Source organism: Saprolegnia parasitica (genome assembly GCF_000151545.1).
Source record: "Saprolegnia parasitica CBS 223.65 unplaced genomic scaffold supercont2.12, whole genome shotgun sequence".
NCBI classification, from domain to species: domain Eukaryota; phylum Oomycota; class Saprolegniomycetes; order Saprolegniales; family Saprolegniaceae; genus Saprolegnia; species Saprolegnia parasitica.
Window position 1 is genome coordinate 120,950 of NW_012156406.1, and position 21,093 is coordinate 142,042.

Below are 21,093 nucleotides of genomic sequence, written 5' to 3' on the forward strand. Positions count from 1 at the left end.
AGCTAATTGATACGCCAGCTCGAGCAATGCCTTGTCGCTGTTGTTCAATAGTAATGTGGTGATGCGGTTGCTTGTGATGTTGCCGCTGGACATGCAGTCTTATAGGTTCTGGTACACTAGAATGGAGGTTGCACTGCGAGCGAGACGCAGCCTCTGAACTTGAGGCGTACGACGTTCAAAAGAATGTCGAGATTGAAGGCAAGGTGCCATCCACCGGCGAGCTTGGCGAGGTCAGTGGAAGCGACAAGTGTGGATTGCAAACACCTTTGATGATTGGTTAATTTCCAACCAATCAAAACCAAGTACTCGCGACTCGCGTGCGATGCAGCTACCCGCGCTTCTCGTGGCGCTTCTCGCGGGCGTCGGCGGTGCATGCAGCGACTTTCTCCTCAACTCGACGACCAATGTCATCTCGGCACGAAGCGTGGACTTCATCATGGACCTGCAGACGTCCATTGAAACGGTACCCATCGGCACGCGCTTTGTCGAGGCCGGTGGGTTCCAGTGGCGCAACTCCATCGGATTCGTCTCGTTCAACGTGCATACCCTTCCGTTTGCAGCCGATGGCCTCAACACCAAGGGTACACGGCCGTGTTGATTCAATCCATATATGTATCAGCACGTAGGCTTATCGGCGGCGTGGCTGTTCATGGAGGAAACCGTCTACCCTGAAGTGGATGAGAACGACCTTCGGCCGGCCATTGGCAACCTCTGCAGCTACATTCTGGGTCCGCTCTGACATTGGTTAACTTGCCCTGACGAGTATGCAATAGGTAATTTTGCCTCGGTCGACGACGTCGTTGCTGGCTTTGATACCATCCAGCCGGTGGCATTAGACTTGATGCACATCCCACTTGCCCAGCGGGCAGGCTTGGGCCCACTCCGTCGTCTGCCAATGCACATTGCGGTGCATGATGCGTTCGGCGCGTCACTAGTCGTCGAGTTTCTTGATGGAAAGACGCACCTCTTTCGCAATGCCCTCGGTGTGCTCACGAATGCGCCGTCGTTCCCGGAGCACTTGACAGCGCTCTCGACGAGATCGGGTGGCACGTCGTACTCTTCCACAAACCGATTTGCACGGCTCGTGACCCTCAATGCCCAGGCCAACACGGACATTTTCGGCGTCGAAACGAGCTTAACTTCGCCCGACAACGTCCAAAACGGTGTCGCCCGCGCGCTCCATCTCCTCAGCACGGTTGTGCAGCCGGTCGTGTCTCCTGAGTTCGCCACCGAGTGGGTCGTCGTCCGCGACCACGCTCGCCGCTGTATGTTTGTGCAAGCGACCGAAACCAACTTGCTTCGGCGCATTGACCTCGGCAAACTGAGCTTCGCACCAGGCGCGCCCCCGACGTCGTGGCGTCTTGGTCCCGGTATTTGGTTTCTGGACATGGAAGACGGCGGCAACGACCCGATCGTCAGTTTTGACACGACCTAGCTCTACCGTTTGCACTTCATATGATAGAATTCGTTGTTTGCACAGTGCACAGAAAGGAACTTTGGCTTATCGTCCGATGGCGTCTTCGAAAATTCATGGCCAAGTCGTCGTCGGCAACTTGGCCGACCTCCGATGCAAATTTGCCAGGTTTGGGCAACCGAAAAGAACGTGCGACCATCTCCCGATATTCGTGATGTCGGCTTCGTCGAGTGCGCAACGCTCGGCGCTTCCTTGGCTGACCGACGGACGTAGGTGCACGAAGACCCACGCGACACGGACGACGCGGTGTACGAGATGGATGGTCGCGACTTTGATGGGCGTGCGGTTGGCAACACTCACCACGTGGTGACGATGGCTCATTGCGCCGACCGTCGTCGCCACGAGGCAGCGTCACCAACAATGGTCACCGACGTCGCCATCGTCACTACATTGTGCGACCTCGAAATGTGTTTTATCGACCTCGCTGCTTGTGCACGCTGAAGCGAACTGGCGAGGCAGCGGTGTAGCTTCGTTTGTATCGCATCCGGCTTTGCAGAAAGCCATAGTCGCCAGAGGATGAGAAGACCACACCGTAGAACATGAGGAGTGAGCCAAATGCCTGCGGGTGCGAAGCCGGTGTTAAATCATCCGTTGGCGTCGACGCAGAGATGCAAGAAAACGGCGTCGATGTGCATGGATGCTGAGCTCCTTCGTGATCTTCGGGAGGATGATACCGAGAAGAACGTGCGACCATCTCCCGATATTCGTGGTGTCGGCTTCGTCGATGGCTGTTACCAACTGCGCATGCACGCGTGGCAGGACACGATGATGTCCACGTGTAGGAACTGCGTCGAGCGCTTCGGTGACTCCAAGGCAGTGGCACATGCGTCCTTCGACATCCTGTTCAGAGCCAAGTGCAGATGTTTTATTCCGTAACGCATTCCATGCATCAACTTTGCTTGGAACGTTTCCTAGTCTTCGTTGCACTGCAGACAGCGGGGTCCTGCCTGCTGCAGACACTACACCGCTGCTGCCGACATGTTTGGGTCATTTTCCGTATCTTCGAACTTCGGTTCTATCATATCCGTATGGGATGGGATGGCGAATTGAATTTTCGAACGGCCGCGCGATGTTCGTGCCACTAAGCTCGGGCGAAGAGAGCTACCTCCGACAGGAGGACGCGCGCCGGCGCCGCAAGCTCCGCCTTATCCAGGTACACCCTCGCGCAAGATTCGAGGTCTGTAGCAACGGCGTAACGTAGGTACGCGAGGAAGAAAAGCGCATCGCACGCGAGCGCAATGCATGGTACAAGCGCCGCGCCGCCGAGTCCACCGAGGCCAAGCGGGCAGAGCAGGCCACAGCATTTGAAACCCAAAAGTCTCTCGTCCTATCCAACTTGCACGACAAGTACAAGGCTGCCCTCGCTTCTATTGGCGACGCGCAGCGACACGCGCACGAGTACAATGCCGATATGCAGACCCGCGCCAAGCATCAACTGGAGCTTCTCGTTGCGAGTGACGCCGTCGTCGATGCCCGCTTTAACGACGCGCTTCTAACGCAGCAGAAGATGCAGCTCATCCGGGACGAGCGTGAGCGTGTGATCCGCGAGAACATGCGCAAGGTTCAAGCTATTGCCGAGCACCAGCGCCGCCACGCCGAGAAGGTGGCGCTAACCAAACTCGAGCGCGAACGCAGCGACCGCGCACTCAAGGATGAGATGGCGCGTCGTGTACTGGAGACAGCAGCGTACGTGACCTTGCCTGCGGACCTGAATACGACCAGACTCCATGCGTCGGCGCCACTCGTCCATCGCCACAACGTCCGCCACACAAGCGCCATGGACGGCTGGGTTGAGGGCGACAGAAAGCGACTCGATGAAGACGTGCGTCAGCATACCGCAATGGAGGCGCGCAATGTGGGCGAGCAACGTGCCGTAGCCCGGGGCACGTACGCCCAAGACGTCGTGACGGCCCAGCGCAACGCCGACACCGCCCTTGAGTGGCTTTCGTCGCTCGAGCGCCAGATGAAGCACGACCCGCAGCGCCACGACGTCATGTACACTCTGGCAGCAAAGGCCGAGGCTGAGAACGGGGACGAGGCTCAGCGAGAACGGGCCTTTGAGTCTCTCTTTCGCAGCGACCAAGCCGACGTCGACGAGGAAGTGCCAACACCTGCACTGTTCGAGGAGCCCGTGCCCCGAGAAGCACTTCCAACGCCCAGCAGCGCTGCGCCACGACGACGCCGCCCGCCTGCAATTTCCGCGGCCGCCTTTTACCCGCGGCTTGAGGACCCGACTCGTGACAACGTCGATGCAGAGAAACGGCCCCGAGAGACAGCCGTGACGGCGCCGCTGACAGCAAGTCCCCAAGTTGATAAACAGCCGATGTGGCCAGAGGCACCGCTGCGTGAACAAACAGCAACTCGCGAGAATGATCACCCAGCGGCTTGGCACGCAACGCCACCACCCCCACGAGCCCCGTCATTGGAACAGCAACTGCCAGCGTCTACCGAGGCAGTGCCGATGCCAGACCCAGAGCTGCAGAGGAGTGCGCTTGTGGGCCTCGGTGAGTGTGCCAAGCCACCAACGCCGGTGCCTTCGCCACCAAGCAAGCCCCAAGATGTCGCCGAGAAGTTCAAAGAAGCAATCGTGGTGGTGTCGCCTGCACCGTCGCCCGACGCCTCGTCTGTGTCGACGCCAGTGCCCAGTATTACGCCGACGACGTTGCCTACTGACCTTGGTTCCAATCGAGAGTCCGCGACGAACGCTACATCGACTCGCCGTCATCCGTCGCCGTCGAGTGCTTCGACGCCAGAGGATTCGATGTCTGTATCCCGTACCGGCGGGCCCAGTTTATCGTACGAATCCACACCCGTCGTGACATCTTTCGAGTCGAGTGCCGTGCGACCTACGAGTGCGCGCATCCAAGCCAGTGTCCAAGCCGCCCGTGGCTGCGAGCCGATGACACCCGATGCGACAGATGCGACGCTACAATCGGCGAAGGAAACCTCCGGCAACAGCGAAGTGAACAGTCTCTCCGAGCTTCCAGTGCGCACCGATGGACCTAGCGCCGATGTTGGTGACATCAGCTCTGTCATCGTCTCGGAACTGACGCCAAGCAGCGAGCTGCCATCACACGCAACGAAGTCGAACGTCATGATGGACCTCTCGAGCAGCAATCTGATGGACCTCAGTTGCACCAGCGACGACAACTGGGCGTCCCTCGACGACCTCGCCCGTCGGTACTCGGTCTCTTCCTCGGACGACTCGCTCGTCCTCGACCATGCACATGCTCATGCCGCCGCAGCTCCTGAAGCTACACCGTCCCCCGCATCATCCTCGTTCTCGTCGTCTTCTGGCTCGACGCAGCGCAGTCGCATTCCTCGAAGGCGCATCGGTAACAGTGCTGCCTCGTCCACCACGCCTGAGCAAGCAGCGGTAGCCAACAAGGCCGACACTCGTATAGACCATCCTCTTTTGCCCGCGCAGCAGTGTCGCAGTGCGTCGTCATCGTCGAAGTCGTCTGTGTCGTCGTCGCCGCGTCGAAATGCAACCAAGCCGACAGCCTCTCTCAACTCAGCAACGTCGAGAATCAACACCACGCCATCGCTGCTGCGGGCGAGCTCTGATGACGACGATGTGGCGCTGCTACCAGCGCCCCACAAGATCTTCCCGGCGCTGTCGTCGAGTAGTAGCGAATATAACGCGTCGCCGACAACACAGCGCCCGGCCCCTGAGAGCACATCTACGTCTGCGCACTTTGGTGGTCCGAACGAGGTATTTGCGTGCATATTGTGATGCCATTTTCAATGCATCAACATTGTAGACACCGATGCTGCCCGAAGAGATCGATTCCGAGGTGAAGATGACCCTCCCGTGCTTCGACCTAGGCTCGTCTTTGGTCTCGTCGTCGTCGTCAGACTGGAATGATGCAAGCTCGCTTGTGCGCCAGTCGCTGCGGCGACGATCTCACCAACTTCTCGGCTCGAGCAGCAGCAGCAGTAGCAGCAGTACTGAGTTAGCCCCGACTGGCAATTCGGCCAAGGCTCGTCAGCGAATTCTGAAGCTTCTCGGTGGCTCGTCATCGTCGTCATCGAGCTCGGATGGCTTTGTCAGGACGCCTGGCGTCGAACTGGATGTCGAGATCAGCACCACACTCCAGCGCATGCAGTTGCTCATGGGCGAGAGCAGCCTCCCGCAGTACACGCTCTCTTCCGTCGGTGACTCGGGTCTCACGAGCGACGTGGGCTCCTCCGTGCTCTTTGGCCACACTACCGGATTCGCGACCCAGTCACTGCTTGACGACGGACGTGTCGGCGTTCGAAATCTCTCGTCGAGCGTATCTTCGTCATCGTCGTCGCTGACTGACATGGCGCCGATCTCGCAGTGGTTCTTGGCCGTTCCCAAGACCACGACACCGACGGCAGGTCTCTCCTCCTCCTCGTCAAGCGCGTCTGGAGACTCGAAGCTTGCTGTCACCGACATGTTCGAGCATTCACAGCCGCCGGATCCAGCTCCTACTACGATGTGCGATCGTCTCGACCGCCCAATCGACGTCGCTAGTCGTGTGAGCCCGCAGCACTCGGTGTACGAGGTGCTCTTGTCCGAATCATTGTCATCATCGGACTCCAAGACGGCAACGGCCGCCAGAGTTTTACCGAGGGACAGCCCTGCATCATCGCCGTCGTCACTCGCATCAGACAATGACTGTGGTGACACCCCGGATTTTGAGTTCCTTGGTGCTCACCGCATGCTCGCCAGCAGTTCGTCCAGTGCCTTGTCCAACGACCTAACGCCCGTGCACCACGTTCCAATGCCCAGCGCGTCGGCGTCGTCGGAATCGTTGACGAACGATCAGACTCCCGTGCGCCATGAGGCCTTGGAATCCAGTTTGGACGAGCCGGCGGTGTGGCGACCTAGTGCATCAACGTCGTCGCATTCGCTCTCAAACGATCAGACGCCCGTGCAACACGCCGCTTTGTCTACATCAAGACAGCACTCGGTGGTTCCCATGGATGCTACGATCGAGTTTCTTGGCTCGATGAAACTCATCTCGTCGTCTTCATCGTCCTCATCGTCTTCAGTGGCGTCAAGTGCGCCTTCAACCTTTCGCGGCCCGCTACTGCCAGACGTCTACGCCGGCGCTGGCCTCGCCGACACGTCCCACGACGACGCCTACTCGCAGTGGCTGGTCGCGCCCCTCGCATCTGCGGTCGCCAATGGTGATGAGGAAGAGAAGGCAGCGGCACCACTCGCCCCTGTAGACCTCGCCGTCATTGATTTTTCCGAATTGAGTGCGTCCTCGCACAACGATGATGGTGATGACGAGGCACCCCGCGTGTCTGCATGGTCGGCGCTTCGGACAGAGGACACGGTCGTGGATGCCCCGCCAGCGTCCTTTCCGAGGTTGTAATTGATTTGGCTACCACAGCTCACGTCGTTTTCTAGGTATCACGACCTCGACGCATCGTCCGACGATAGCAGCTTTGCGTCTTCGTCATCGTCGTTGTCGCTGTATACTGGGAGCGAGCCGTCGCTCTTTGCGCAGTCGCTGCTGCCGCCGATGCCCAATCCGTCGATGCCGATGCACATCCCTCCGCCGCCAGTGGCCATCGATTTTTTAAGCGCGTCGTCATTCAGCAGTAGTAGCAACAGTAGCCGTCGCCCGTCGCTTCAAGAAGACAACGCGTCGTCGATTGCCGATCAGCTACGCCTGCGAAACCCGCAGCTTTTTGAGCGCATGCAACGGCGCAAGGAGACAGTCCAATACCAAGCGCCACCCGTGCCAGGTATTACCTTTTTTCCCATCCGCACACCGTGTCTGAGGCAAGTAGCATCTGCGCGGTCCTTGGCAGAGCGGCGTGCCAAAGCCGAAGCTGACCGCGTTGCGCAATCGACGGCAACATCGAGCCATCCGATGTTGGAGCGGCTCAGCCATGGCGAGCGTGCGCGTGTGCCATTGAACGAGATGAAATCGCGAAGTCGGCGGCTCTACGAGAAGTTGCCAGAGGTCGTGGAACGCAAGCGGCAGCAAGACATTTTGACCCAGCGGCTCAAAAGGCTGCAAAAGCTTCGTCAGGACGAGAAGGTACAATCTCAACTTGTGTCAGCACTACCTACCGGTATTATGTTTTCTAGGCACGAAGGGGGGTCGCTCGGAGTAACAGTCGATGCTAAGGGGCTGTAACCTTTTGTCTGCTCGAACACACTCTTTGACTAGCAAGACGCCTCGCCTTTTTTTGTCACACGAACCGCAACCAGCAGCGCAGCTGGAATGGGCTCGATTGCTTGAATAATTCAAGACGGTGGTGCAGGACACTGCTACAAGGCATTCACTGTACACTTTTGTGTACTGTCTGGGCGCAGGTGACGCAGGTCTGCCATGGCGGTTGGGGTCACCTTCGACGTAGAAAATTTCTACGTTTAATGCAAGAACTGTAAACTGCCCAGCATTTAATGCTGAGCAGTTTACAGTTCTTGCATTAAACTTGGTTACCGGCATCCGATCCATAGGTCCACAGGCGTTGGTACTTCTTACCAAGTACTAGTACGTGCCGAATGGCCAATTCTGGGGTAAAATATGTGCAAGTACGGTGAACGGCAGCGTTCCTAAAGCAGGGCAAGCCCACTCAGTTCGTAAAAATAAATATCAATAAGACGAGCTTCTTCGCGGGCTCATAACGCTTCTTGATTCGTGGCGTCATCAAGTGATACTACGAGGGAGGCAGCTGGAGGTGGATCGTGCAAGGGTTGCGAAAGTGGACATGGTGCGTACCGTGCCCCACGGAAGAGTTGCCAAAGCCAACGTACATCGACAAGCCACGTGCAGCTACAGTATTACCACTGTGGACATCAATCTGTCCTCATAGAGCACCACGATTGCTTGCAATCACAGGAGATTTCACGCAGCCCGTGCCCGACGGGCACAGCATCGCAGTACATATAGGGCAACGGCGGGATACTTGGAAGACCAGATAAAAGATCTCAGCGGGCTGGAGCTCTGCACCAATCGTTTGGCAACGAAGCTACTTCTCTTGCTTCAAAGACACTCGGCCTCGTAGAAAGTACGTGCAACCCGATCCCCATCCCAACTTCAACTCAAGTCCTAGAATTGTACGAGGCCTGCGAGCTGAAGAGGTCGTTTCCTCCTTGGTCGTTGAGACGAGGCATCGAGGAATTCTTGAAGTCTAATCACTATGCGACCAACTTGACGTGTTGCAGCAGACGACGAAGGGCAATTGAGTGGATTACACAACAGCAGGATGTGTTCGGTGGTCAACGCCAACATGGCTCGAATGATTCGAAGGCTACTGCGCTTCTGATTGGACGATTGTTTTTATCCTCGCGCTTCATTGGTGAGTAGTTAGCCAATAGCATTCAAGATACGCCCCAGCAAACTCCAGCTTACGGAACAAAAGAGTTCGCGGCCGAGCAGCGAGGTGCGTCAACGCGGCCAGTTGTCATTCGTCGTGTCCTAAGAATCCTCATGGCAGACGAGCTGCGCGTCACCGTAAACTACCACACGCAGGAGCCAATCGCCATGGACCCGGCACCCCGCCCACTCCTGTCGCCCTCCGCGTCGCCGCTGTACCGCGAGCCGTACAAGGTCGCTGCCGTCTACGCGGCCTTCATCCTCTTTGGTCTTGGCTCTTGGATCATGTCCAACTGTACGTCCTCTAAAGCTACCCGCGGGCTGCTCATCTCCGTGCTAGGCGTCTTTGTCGAAATTGCAGCTTTGTACCAAGTAACGCGCCTTTGCAATAGCCATGGCTCATCTTCCGCTGTCTCGTAGCGCACACCAGAGAAAGCTGCTATCAGCGCGTACTTGGTAGGCCCGTTGAACAGTCCTCGTTCCTAAGCGCATATGTGCGTAGATTGTCGCGATCCAAGCCTCCAACATCTTTCCCGCGCTCTACATGGTCTTCAACAACGACCAACAGCTCTTCTCTATCCGCACCGCAATCTGGGGCCTGCTCTCGATGGGCATTGTCGTCTGCGGTGCGTGAATCGGTCGGAAGCATGATGCAACACTGAATGCCCTCGCCTCTCGTAGTGCTCTTGTCCACTTTCTGGGACCAAACGTCCGTCTTTTTTGGCCACGAACACAGTACAGCGCTACTGGTCCTCGTCTTCTTTGGCGGCATGGTGAGCTCCACGACGAGCGTCGTCTACTATCCGTTCGTTGCTACGTTTCCTCCTCTCTTCACGAGGTACATGGCAGACGTGCAGTCGCGACACTCATGCAATACGCTTCCTAGTGCTTTGTCGACGGGCGAAGGTCTTAGTGGTGTCATTGCTGGCGTTCTCGGCATCATCCAGGATCCTGGTGCGACGCACATGCATATCACCGTCGGCGGCTTCTTTTTCTATGGCGGTACGGACTCTTTTCCATTCGAAACTCATCTCGCGCCGTAGCTGTCGTCTTCCTCGTCGCGCTTCTCGCCTTTGCGTTCCTCGTCAAGTCGTCCTGGGCGACCCAGATTCAAGCCTCTATGGTACGACAAGACTCGTCGTATGTATGTAAGTCTCACCCGCACGGCGATAGTACCGCGAGGACGGTGGCGACTTTGATTACACGTTTACTCCGCCCCTCAAGCGCACTCTGTCGCCGGCAATGAAGATGAACGAGACGCTGCCACTCGTGCTGCCGCAGTCCAAGCACCAGTTCTCCACCGCCGTCGAGCGCCGCAACTACGTCGTCTCCAAGCTCTGGAAACCGCTGCTGTGCCAAGTGGTTCTTTGCGCCATGAGCTTTGGTGTCATCCCGTCAATCCTGCCTTTCCTCGGCAGCAAGTACTCGGTACGCAGCACTCACTGGGCACACACAAGGCTTACGTACGGAGAATAGAATAGCGCCGAGGTGTTGAAATGGTCGTCCGTTCTCTCAATGGCATGTGACCCGCTCGCCCGCTTCCTAACGAGCTTTTACCGCTGGTACAATGTCACGGTGCTCACGTCCCTCACCGTACTACTCGGGGTGCGTTGCCGCAGTGGCAAAAATGCCGCCGGTGGCTCATGACGTCTCGTAGGCGCTCATGGTTGCCTCAGCCACGACCGCCCACCCGATCTTTTCGAGCCACACGCTTGGCGGCATCGCGCCCGTCATCGCCAACTGCGTGTTTGTCTTCCTCTTCGCCTACTCGCAGACGATGGCCTACCTTACGCTCAAGCGCGAGGTGCGCTACAACGAGGCGTATGCCAAGACGGCGTACCAGTGGTCTGGCTTCCTCGCGCAAATGGGCGCGCTTCTCGGCACGGTCGTCATTTTTCCGCTTGTGACATACACAACGCTCTTCCAGCGCAGCTACGGCGAGTTATAGTTTAAATAGATAATAGTAAGGATGTTAAGGTATTCGAGTGGTTTGGTAACGCAACTCCAAACTTTCTGTAAAGGACCGCGCTGCTGCCCGCATGAGCTTGGCGCGCCACGCTGCCCGCGATGACGCCGGGAGCTAAGGGTGTCGTCCGCCTTGGACCATTCCAAACACCAGAATTATAAACGTTGAAGGGTGGTACTACGTGTAAATGCACATCTTATGGGAACGACGTCATGCTCGACCGCTTGAGCGTCAACATGGCAGCAGCGATGGCAAGGGCCGTCGCGACGTACGTCAGTGGGATCGAAGCTTTGCAGCCGACCTCGTTCAAATTGAGCATGTTCTAGTACAACACGTTTCGTAGGCATACACGGAGATTGAAATGAATCGCACCGATAGCCCCGAGCCGAGGTGGATGAGCACGACGGCGGCAATGTGAGCGACCGACTTTTTGCGGAAACCCTCAAACGCGACGATCATCAACGCCACGTCCATGAGCGTAAGCGCGAGCGTCGACAGCGCTTTACAGAAATGAGATTCGCCACTATCCACGCATCGTCTCGTACCGGACGCAAACACGAGCGGCACGGATGGGCACGAGTCGGTGAACGCCGCACCTTCGCCCTGCACACTTGCGGCCAAGACCGTGCCATACAACATGAGTGCCCGCATGAGGGCGAATCCGACGCCGGATGCTACACTCGCGTCATGCATACCTCAGACATTGGTGGGGCGATCGTACCAAAGGCGGTTGTCAGGTCGTTGAGAGGCAGCTGGTTCTGCTTGGTCGTGACCTTTTTGACCGCTAGCTCGCAGCGCACGTAGACGTTGAAGAAGAGGTAGCGGAAGAGCTCTTGGATCAAGATGGAGATAGGAATCGTGGCTTGGATCGAGGTCTGGAGCGGCGGGATCGCCGTCCAGACCGTCGCCGCGACGAGCAGCCCAAGGAGGTAGAAGAACGCAGCCGTGATGGCGAGGATCACGAGCTGCGCTCGCTGGGCCACGACGAGGAGGAAGAGCGCGCTGATGGGCGCAAAGGCCGTGAGGAGCGAGCCCCAGAAGAGCACCCACTCGGCCATCGGACGCTTCGAATAATCTGCCAGCCCTTAGGATTCGATGGACTAGCGGATCCGGATAAATCAGTATTCTCTTAGTATACACTTCTACCGCTGGTAGGCACGGAATGACCCGTCTTGCCAGGAGCTTGTAGCGGGGTATTCCTTTCTTGCAACGGCTGGCACCAGCGAACACTGCTGTGGGGTTGTGCTGGGATATGCCGCTTGGTTATGACTTGACTTTTGTAGGGCGCTATGTGTAATTGTACGCTGGCTGGATTGCTATTCTTTTCGGCTAAGTGCGATGCGCCATGTTCGATTCCACTTGGTATTTGTATTCAAATTCGAGGGATAGCGTTTCGAATGGCCGGTAATTCCTCCAAAGTGCGATGGCGTTGGGATAAATATAGGCCCAAGCGGTTTTCCCCCTCAGTTGCGGACTGCCATCAGCGAGCATGAGCAGCTCGAGGGACGATCGGAAGAGCCTGAAGGAGGCCGCCGACGAGTCGGGCCGTACGTCCTCGGGCGATGGTAAGGCCAAGGAGCTCTACCGACGCGTGAAGACGCCGGGATCGGGCGCCGTCGCAGTGGACGGCGACGTCCGGCGCGTCTTCCTCAACGACAACGACCAAAACAAGGCGCTGTACGCCACGTGCACCAACGTCGTCGTGACGTCCAAGTACACCATCTTCTCGTTCTTGCCCAAGTTCCTCTTCGAGAGCTTTTGCAAGGTTGCCAACCTCTTCTTCCTCGTCGTCTCGATCCTGCAGACGATCAAGCCGATCTCCAACACGTACGGCCTGCCCACTAACGCGCCGACGCTCTTCTTCGTCATCTGCATTGACGCTGTCTTTGCCATCATGGAAGATCGCCGCCGCCATGCCTCGGACTTCGCAGCCAACTCGGCCACCTGCCATGTACTTGTCGATAACGTCATCGTCGATCGCCTGTGGTCGCAAGTGCAGGTACGACGCTGCCTCGACGCAAGATCGTATATAGAGACCTGTATAGGTGGGTGATGTCTTGGAGATTCGCAACCGCGAGGTCATTCCTGCTGACGTGCTGATTCTCTCCGTGGCCGAGCCCGACCCCGCCGTGCCGAGTGGTATTTGCTACGTGGAGACCAAGTCGCTGGATGGGGAGACGAACCTCAAGCTGCGCCAGGCGCTGCCAGCGACGATGGCCATCATGCGCGAGGCGCAAGACCTCGACAAGCTCAAGGGCAGTATATGCTGCGAGACGCCCAACCCGTTCATCAACAAGTTTGCGGGTAACATTGACGTGTGGGTGGCTGGCCAGACGTTCCCGAACGAGCCTCTCAGCATCAAGAACGTGTTACTTCGTGGTTGCACGCTCCGCAATACGGACTGGGTCTACGGCGTCGTGCTCAACACGGGTAGCGACACCAAGATCATGCAGAGCGCGTCGTCGCCGCCCAACAAGTGGAGCGATGTCATGCTGACGCTGAACAAGATGATCGGCATCCTCTGTATCGGGCTCATCGTTCTGTGCGCGATCGCGGCGACGGTCTTTGTGACGTGGCAGAACGAAATCGCGAAGGAAGCGTGGTATCTCCACGGAACCGCCACTGTCGACAAAGTCGTGCTCGTGACGACCGGCGATGTGGTCACAGCGTGGTTTACGATGCTCTTCTACTACTTTCTCCTGCTCTACCAAGTCATTCCGATCTCACTGTACGTGTCGCTCACGACAGTCAAGTTTCTCCAGTCGAGCTTCATGGCCTGGGACATTGAAATGTACCACGCCGAGACGGACACGCCGGCCATTGTGCGCACGATGGCACTTAACGAAGAGCTCGGCCAGATCTCGTACATCTTCTCGGACAAGACGGGCACGCTCACGTGCAACGTCATGGACTTTCGCAAGTGCTCTATCAACGGCGTCTCGTACGGCTCTGGTCTTACCGAGATCGGTACGTTGTACACCTTTATCGCTCAAGTTTCACGATGCAAACTTAGGTCGGGCGGCGCTCAAGCGAGCGGGCAAGCCAATTCCACCCGAGCCAAAGATGGAGCCGGGTGTCAAGCAGATCCCTTACGTCAACTTCGTCGACCCAAAGCTCACCGAGGCGATGCAAGGCAAGCACGGGGCCGAGCAAGAGGTGCCTCAATGTCTCCTCGATTGCTCTGTTCACCTACTTGTATAGGAGCGTACGCATCGTTTCTTCGAGCATCTTGCCGTGTGCCACACGGTGATTCCCGAGAAGCTGGACAATGGCGAAGTGCGTCTCTCGGCGTCATCGCCCGATGAGCAGGCGCTGGTAGCGGGTGCTCAGTTTATGGGGTACGATGCTATGGTCGAGCATAACCACTCTGAAATCCAATGTATAGCTACAAATTCGAGTCGCGCGCGGTCGGGAAGGCCATCTTGGACGTTGGCGGAGAAAAGAAGACGTACGATGTGCTCGAAGTGCTCGAGTTCAACTCGACGCGGAAGCGCATGTCGGTCGTGACGCGCCTGCCGACGGGCGAGCTCTACTTGTACACAAAGGGCGCCGACATGATGATCTACCAGCGCCTCTCGGCCGCGTCCAAAGCGCTCGAGGCGATCACGTCGCAACATATGGAAACGTACGCTGACGACGGTCTTCGCACCCTCGCTATTGCCATGAAGCGACTCGACGAAGCCTTCTTTGTGGACTGGGCAGCCAGATTTCGATCCGTGTCTGGCTCAATCCCGGAGCTCGAGAAGCGCAAAAACGGTGCGCAATACGGTAAATACCATTTCATCTAAATCCTCGAAACTTAGGCGAGCCCAACGCAATTGATGACCTCATGGAAGAGATGGAGTCCAACCTGGACCTCATTGGGGCGACGGCCATCGAGGACAAGCTCCAGAACGGTGTGCCTGACTGCCTCTCGGCGCTAAGTGCGGCCAAGATCAAAGTCTGGATGCTCACCGGCGACAAAGAGGAAACGGCCATCAACATTGGCTACGGTATGCCAATCGTACCGTGAGTAAAATTGCTCACGTGATGTTGTGTAGCCTGCGCTCTTTTGGACAACTCGATCCACCAAGTCATCATCAACATGGAGAACTGCTCGACGCCAGACTTGATTCGTCAAGCTCTCAAGCTGGCAGCCGAGGACTACGCTGCGAAGAACGGAAAGAAGACTTTGCGCTCGTCATTGACGGAGTAAGTATATACTCCTGCACTGCACGTTTCAACATTGGTACATTTGTCGCAGGAGGCCCTCGAGATTGCACTCAAGCCGCACATGAAGATGGATCTTCTGGGGCTCGCCCAGTTTTGCGTCGCAGTCATTTGCTGCCGCGTGTCGCCGGCGCAGAAGGCGGACATGGTGCGCCTCATCCGCGAAAACATCCCCGAAGCTCGGTACGGGAGCCTGCATTGAATCATATCTTATGCAGTGGGTTGACACAGAACGCTGGCCATCGGTGACGGTGCCAACGACGTGGCGATGATACAAGCTGCCCACGTGGGAATTGGTATTTCGGGCCAAGAGGGCATGCAGGCGGTCAACTCGAGCGACTATGCCATCGCGCAGTTCCGGTTTCTGAAGCGATTGCTGCTGGTGCATGGTCGGTGGAACTACCTGCGCATTTCCAAGGTCGTCGTGTACATGTTTTACAAGAACATCACGCTCGTGCTCGCTCAGTACTGGTAAGTCCATTTGCAAACGTCATGGATTGGCTCCTAGTGGACCCTAGGTATGGGTTTCTCAGCGGCGCGTCGGGCTCCAAGGTCTACTGGGAAATCGGCGTTCAAGTCTACAACATTTTCTTCACGGGTCTTCCCATCGTCGTCCTGGGCGTCCTGGACCAGGACCTACCCGATCACATGAGCCTCAAGTACCCTGCGCTTTACGGCGTGGGGCCGCAGCGCCAACTCTTCAACTACTACACGTTCTTCCGGTGGCTTTGCGCGGCCTTGTACGAGTCGATGGTGATTTTCCTCGTCATGGTCTACGGCTACAACCCAAGACACAGCTCTGTTGGCAGCGAAGCGCGCGTCGAGTACGGCATCGTGGCCTTCACACTGGCCGTGCTCATCGTCAACCTCAAGGTGCGTGTGTTCCGGTAGTGCATAGGAGCTCATTTGCGTCGATAGATTACGCTGATCATGTGCAACTGGACGTGGGTGCCGCGCATCACGTGGTGGGGCAGCGTCCTCTCGTGGTTCCTCATCGCTTTTCTCTGCCTCACGGCGATCCCGTACTTTGTCAAGCTCAAGGTAAGCTACGACGAGTTCGGCGCGTTCGTGCCTACTTTCGTCTCGGGCTCGTACTGGCTGCTCCTCGTCATTGGCTGCACGCTCGCGCTCGGCCGGCACTTTGCATGGAACCAGTTCCAGCGACTCTTCTACCCGGAGCTTTTCCAGATCCTCCAAGAGGTCGTTGATGAGCCATAGGACGGCTTCCTTATGCTTTGTGTAGAGTGTCATGATTGAAAAGAAGAAGGCGCATCGGCTCACGATCACGCATATGGAGGAGGCGCCGCGCCCCGACCTGAGCATGACGCTCGACGACATCACGCCCGAGGAGCGGTCGCGCTTCAACTTGGCTGAAGACACGGTCGCCGACACGATGGCAACGACACTGAGTCGACCGCAGCAGCTCGACCGGCGTGCGACGCTGCAGCGGCTCAATACGGGCTATGCGTTCAGCTGCGACGAGGAAACAACGCTTGTCGAGTCGTTCATTGCCACCAATCACTCGCATCGCCAAGAGCCGAGCAACGTGCCCCGGCGCTCGATGAGCATCAACGACATCAAGTAGCCATGTCGAGGAAGGATATATCGAAGAGAAAAGAATACAATTGCATTTACACATACAATTGCATTTATACACAGAGTTAGGTCGCGAGCGGCTTGGCCGCGACCTTGAGCTCCATGCAAGTGTCTTCGATCGCGCGGAGCATCGCTTCCATCGTCTCGAATTGCGCCTTCTTCTCGTCGTTGGCCGAGAGCATGCCCTGGACCTTCTCCGTGAGCGCCTGCATCTCCATCATCATCCACGGGTGCACGTCGCCCTTCTTGAGGCTCCGATCGAGAACCGCGGCAGGTGGTGCGGCCGCGTGCTGCTGCATCATGGCGTTGGCGGCCTCGCGCCCGTACTTGATGGCGACAAAGGTGCGCTGGAGCGTAAAGCCGACAGCCGCCAGCACGCCGTGCGGGAACGGAAAGGCGTACTTGTACACAAGGTCCTTGTCCATGGTCGCGTAGGCTTCATGGAGGATCGCGGCAAAGACGTTGAGCGCGATGAGAATGACGAGCATGTAGAACGACGCGAAAAACACGGGCGCGAAGCCGGCGTTGGCTGCCGCGAGCTCTGCATAGTCGAGGCGAAAGCGCAGCGCCTCGATGAGTGTCACGAGGCCCTGGCCAAAGGTGTGGAAGGATGGTGCTTGCGTCGAGAAGGCCACAAAGCCCGCCTGCAGAAATGATGTCGTGAGCAGCCATACATATTCCGGGCAAAACGGTGACTACCTGCGCATAGCCTAGGAGACAAATGCAGAAAAGGAGAAGGAAGCTCCAAAGGTCCGCGCTGGCCTTGGCGAGGACGCGCAAGAGGAGAAACATGCTCTGTGACATCTATTGCAGACAGTCTCGGATGCTGTCATCGAGCCGACTATTGGTACCTGAGCGTACTTGAACACGACGGCCCACGTCAAGAGCGCGTTCATCGCGTTTACGGAGCGTTCTTGGCGACCGAGTGTCGAGAGAAAGTGCAATTTGGAGAGAACGCTAGCCGTATCGATCGTCGACCAGTCGATGGTAGCGCCGTAGACGCTATTGATGGCCGCAAGGCGGAGCGTAATGACAGCGATGAACAGAGCAATGTTGATCCCGTGAGCAATGTTCCAGAACGAGCTGAAGTACTTGCGCGGTGAGTGGCGCAGCATACCAAAGAGCAGCTCGAGCGTGTAGAGAACGACACCGATCACCAGGAGTCCTTCAAAAAAGATTTTGCCCGCGGCACTCGACGAATATGCAGAAAGTTCGACGACTGAGGACGTGAAGCTAGTGTATACACCTCCGGTCGGTGGAAGCTCGAGGACCACTGTCACGAGGTTGAAGAGCTCCAAATAGGGGTTGAAGATGGCGGCTTCAAGCACGACAGCTCGCGTCGCAATGTCAATGTACTTTGCCGATTTGAGCGCGCGAAGGACCAAGCGCGCGTCCGTGACGTTCGTTGGCAAGTCGACCACAAAGCCAGAGCCTGGAATCGATCCAAAGAGTCCTTGCAGGGCATTGCTTTGCGTCACGTCCGAGCTCGTCCAGTTGTATATGTAGACCGGCGACGGCGCTGACGACGATGGCGCGACGCAGTTGCCACCCGAATAGAAGCACGTGCAACTGAGAGAGCACGTGTTGGTGTAAGCAGCTGCGTACCGCGCCTTATCGATGCCGTAGAGACCACCGACAGCAATCTCGCAGCCGCTGATGCACTGCAAGAGTTGCGCGTACGACTTGGAAGCGCCAAAGTAAGTCGAGGCGAACGTGTACGCGGCATACGCAGAAACGCCATCCGAGTTGAGCACCGGCCCAAAGCCCACTGTCGACTCGCTGGACGGCGACAAGGCGCCGTAGCAGTAGGACACCAAGGTCGCATACTGACTCTGGGGTGAGCATGAGTTGGGCTTCACGCGCACTTGACGCAAGCGGACGTTGCCGATGACTTGGTTGGCACCCAGCACGGGTGAAGCCGTTGTGGGGAAAAATGTATTGGCGACTGGTCCTTGCAGCCAGTTCCACACGTCCCCCAATGTCTCGACGCCGGCAAGCGAAATGTCGACGTTCGAATCGTCGCCCGACGGAAACGATGTGTCGCCCACCGCACGAGCAACGCTATCGCTGTAGTAGAACATCGACGAGGTGCCCCGGTTGTACACCGTCACTATGCCAAACACAACGAGAAAGGTGAGGTAGCACACGGCTTCGCGCATGCTTCCGTAAGCCTTTCCGCCCGGGGTACGGAGACGTGACGCCGATGGCGTCCGCGTTGGTGCCGCCGCGGCCAACTCAACTGCTCGGATTTGCTCCTCGGGGTGGATCTTCTCGACCGCGGTGTGGTTGCTCGTCCGGCGCATCGTTTGAAACTGACCACGCCGGTTTCGCTGCAAAAAGTCCAACAGTCATCCGGATACGCGAGCGGATCTTCCGGAAAGGTGGGACGCGCTGGCATCAGAGAAACGCGATGGGGTCGTTCGTGCCATCGCAGGCAGCGCTCGCGGCGGTCGCTCGCCCCGTGCTCGTGACCGTGCACGACGTTTGTGGCCGTGGCCGCCAGCTCATTCCGCTTGAGGCTTTCTTGGGCACGTCCGTCGGCGGCAAGTTCGGCGTTCGGCCTTTCCGCTACGACCCCAACACGCAGGTGCGACATCGTCTTTGCCATGCTCGCCTCATGCGCCGCGTCCTCTAGCGCCTTCAAGAGTCGGGGCTTGGTATTGCGTCTTGATCGCACTGATTGATTCACTCGCTGCGTAGAGCTGCTCGACCTCCTGCACACGATCAAACCGTACAGCTCTATGGAGTCGTGCTACTTTGTGACACACGGCTACGGCGCGCTCGTGCTTCGGGTGCAATCGATTGCGGCTTTGGGCGCCGGCCTACACCCCAACTATTGCATTAGGAGGCCTTTCGGTACATTGATTGGGACACGACTCGGACCAAGATCGTCATGCTCGCGCCGCCCAACCGCGGGTAACCTCGATCCTGAGCCACAAGTACGCTACTACATTGCATGCAGGTGCGCGTATTACTCGGTGCTTAACTCGATCATCGACTCGAGCGTTGCGATCGACGAGCTATCGACAATGTCGCCAGCGTTTCTGGACGCACGCCTCGGGAAGCTGCCAAGGCTTTGCCGCTCGATGATCCTGGCAGGGTCTCTCTCGCTTAACCCATGGAATCAGTGGCAATATCCGACAGACGGCGTCGTCTCGGTCGATGAGACGCACATGCCTGGTGAATATCAGCACCTTGTACTAAACCGTGTGTCGAACCCAACCTCATCAATTCTATAGGTCGTCAATGCCACGCATCACACGCTACCATATCACCCCATGAGCTTGGAGCTTCTCGTTCGCTTCTTGCGAGGCTAACTAGAGAACGGTACTACAACTATCCATCAAGTCGAGAGATGCGATAGAGCTTGTAACTAGATGAGCCATCAAATGCGCAGATATTGCAAACATCTCTTTTAAATTTTATTTGAAAATGCTTGGATCGTCAAAGAAGATGCACGACTCGGCAGCGGCGACCGTCGCGACCAGGACGACGTTCTCTGTGATGCAAAGTTCTGTCACGACGGCTTCGTAGACACTGGCAATTGAGGCTGCAATTGCGTCGGTTTGGCACCAAATATGCAGGATCGACTTGGTGTAGCGCTGGGCTTTGCAGACGCCAGCGCGCGCCACGACGAGGCCAAAAAGCTTCTTCGTGAGCAAGTGCATTGCGTCGCTTGCCGTCCATGCTGCGGGGTCCGGAAACTTCATGGCGCGTGTGACGCTGACGGCGATGCGGCAGTCGGGTGCCAGTGAGCAAAGGTAGTCGACTTTCTTCCAGTTCTCGCTCCAGTACTTGATACGCATCTCGGTAACGACGTCGAAGGCACCAAGGAGTTCGTGCATGTATTGCATCGAGAGCGCCTCGGACACGATGCTGTTACCGCCGGCGTTGGGCTCGCGCAGTATCTGAAGAGCGTCGGCTTCGAGATCCAGGCGACGAGCACCCGGGTGTCGTGCAAACCGATCGAGGGAGAGAATGACCTGGCACGGCGCGACAGCCGTCAGTGCAGCTTTAACATTGACGTAGCGCGTCAGTTGCGTAATACTGAATTGACGCCGCATCATGACACAGCAAGCTGGCGCCGGGTACGGCGTGAAGGCAGGACCCGGTATGTTTTTCTTCGCCCAATGGTTCGTTGCCCCCGGGAACACACGACCGAGTTGAGCCGGCGGCGACGAAAAAGCACGAAGTTGGCCCGCGGCACCCGGTTGGAACCTCGGACGACGGCTCCGTCGTTCGTGCTTGGGTCGATATCGTGGTCGTGGTCATCATGGTTGCTGGGTGGTAGTGAACGTGGAAGGCGGCGACGGCGCAAATGAAATTGTGAGCTTAAGTTGCGAGTACTTGCTTCCTCGTGCAGTCGCGGGTGAATGTGAGTGATGGTCAACGACTGCGCCCACAAGAACCGTCACAAACCAGTTGTATGTCTCGTATTGCCGGTAGCAGAGCACGAGACGTTGAATCATGTGCACTTGGATATGGAAACTACAATCGCATCAGTGGTTCCACCCAACAGCAACTTCAACCTGGATTGC

At 57.3% G+C, this 21,093-nt stretch overlaps 10 protein-coding genes across 10 annotated transcripts; 7 read left to right on the plus strand and 3 right to left on the minus strand.

The window, feature by feature from the left end:
* Positions 1-322: 322 nt before the first annotated feature.
* Positions 323-1,435, plus strand: SPRG_04613 (hypothetical protein; the record flags this gene model as incomplete). The annotated part of the gene is made up of 3 exons (XM_012343023.1): positions 323-581; positions 627-728; positions 774-1,435. 3 exons carry the CDS (start codon positions 323-325, stop codon positions 1,433-1,435), a joined length of 1,023 nt encoding a protein of 340 aa, XP_012198413.1.
* A 1,099-nt stretch (positions 1,436-2,534) lies between these two features.
* SPRG_04614 (hypothetical protein) lies at positions 2,535-6,549 on the plus strand. Its single transcript, XM_012343024.1, has 4 exons — positions 2,535-2,627; positions 2,676-4,685; positions 4,720-5,189; positions 5,239-6,549. The coding sequence occupies exons 1-3, from the start codon at positions 2,544-2,546 to the stop codon at positions 4,852-4,854; spliced, it is 2,229 nt and encodes a 742-aa protein (XP_012198414.1). The 5' UTR covers positions 2,535-2,543; the 3' UTR covers positions 4,855-5,189; positions 5,239-6,549.
* A 426-nt stretch (positions 6,550-6,975) lies between these two features.
* SPRG_19667 (hypothetical protein) lies at positions 6,976-7,589 on the plus strand (the record flags this gene model as incomplete). Its single annotated transcript, XM_012343234.1, has 3 exons — positions 6,976-7,201; positions 7,247-7,500; positions 7,551-7,589. 3 exons carry the CDS (start codon positions 6,976-6,978, stop codon positions 7,587-7,589), a joined length of 519 nt encoding a protein of 172 aa, XP_012198624.1.
* Positions 7,590-8,898: 1,309 nt separating this feature from the next.
* Positions 8,899-10,260, plus strand: SPRG_04615 (hypothetical protein; the record flags this gene model as incomplete). Its single annotated transcript, XM_012343025.1, has 8 exons — positions 8,899-9,079; positions 9,125-9,156; positions 9,205-9,240; positions 9,287-9,410; positions 9,466-9,622; positions 9,671-9,786; positions 9,828-9,907; positions 9,958-10,260. The coding sequence occupies 8 exons, from the start codon at positions 8,899-8,901 to the stop codon at positions 10,258-10,260; spliced, it is 1,029 nt and encodes a 342-aa protein (XP_012198415.1).
* Positions 10,261-10,411: 151 nt separating this feature from the next.
* Positions 10,412-10,732, plus strand: SPRG_04616 (hypothetical protein; the record flags this gene model as incomplete). The annotated part of the gene is made up of 2 exons (XM_012343026.1): positions 10,412-10,420; positions 10,442-10,732. The coding sequence occupies 2 exons, from the start codon at positions 10,412-10,414 to the stop codon at positions 10,730-10,732; spliced, it is 300 nt and encodes a 99-aa protein (XP_012198416.1).
* A 214-nt stretch (positions 10,733-10,946) lies between these two features.
* SPRG_04617 (hypothetical protein) lies at positions 10,947-11,839 on the minus strand (the record flags this gene model as incomplete). Its single annotated transcript, XM_012343027.1, has 4 exons — positions 11,472-11,839; positions 11,296-11,424; positions 11,123-11,250; positions 10,947-11,072 (listed from the first exon to the last, which is right to left on the minus strand). Exons 1-4 carry the CDS (start codon positions 11,806-11,808, stop codon positions 10,947-10,949), a joined length of 720 nt encoding a protein of 239 aa, XP_012198417.1. The 5' UTR covers positions 11,809-11,839.
* Positions 11,840-12,239: 400 nt separating this feature from the next.
* Positions 12,240-16,544, plus strand: SPRG_04618 (hypothetical protein; the record flags this gene model as incomplete). Its single annotated transcript, XM_012343028.1, has 13 exons — positions 12,240-12,749; positions 12,796-13,717; positions 13,764-13,906; positions 13,952-14,088; positions 14,136-14,506; positions 14,554-14,742; positions 14,791-14,865; positions 14,916-14,941; positions 14,994-15,142; positions 15,191-15,430; positions 15,478-15,832; positions 15,878-16,159; positions 16,203-16,544. The coding sequence occupies 13 exons, from the start codon at positions 12,240-12,242 to the stop codon at positions 16,542-16,544; spliced, it is 3,741 nt and encodes a 1,246-aa protein (XP_012198418.1).
* Positions 16,545-16,620: 76 nt separating this feature from the next.
* Positions 16,621-18,858, minus strand: SPRG_04619 (hypothetical protein; the record flags this gene model as incomplete). Its single annotated transcript, XM_012343029.1, has 3 exons — positions 16,621-17,199; positions 17,255-17,359; positions 17,407-18,858. 3 exons carry the CDS (start codon positions 18,856-18,858, stop codon positions 16,621-16,623), a joined length of 2,136 nt encoding a protein of 711 aa, XP_012198419.1.
* Positions 18,859-18,922: 64 nt separating this feature from the next.
* SPRG_04620 (hypothetical protein) lies at positions 18,923-19,966 on the plus strand. The gene is made up of 7 exons (XM_012343030.1): positions 18,923-19,142; positions 19,191-19,212; positions 19,256-19,347; positions 19,401-19,471; positions 19,518-19,752; positions 19,795-19,882; positions 19,933-19,966. Exons 1-6 carry the CDS (start codon positions 18,966-18,968, stop codon positions 19,870-19,872), a joined length of 675 nt encoding a protein of 224 aa, XP_012198420.1. The 5' UTR covers positions 18,923-18,965; the 3' UTR covers positions 19,873-19,882; positions 19,933-19,966.
* Positions 19,967-19,977: 11 nt separating this feature from the next.
* SPRG_04621 (hypothetical protein) lies at positions 19,978-20,720 on the minus strand (the record flags this gene model as incomplete). Its single annotated transcript, XM_012343031.1, has 1 exon — positions 19,978-20,720. The coding sequence occupies exon 1, from the start codon at positions 20,620-20,622 to the stop codon at positions 19,978-19,980; it is 645 nt and encodes a 214-aa protein (XP_012198421.1). The 5' UTR covers positions 20,623-20,720.
* Between the last annotated feature and the right edge of the window lie 373 nt (positions 20,721-21,093).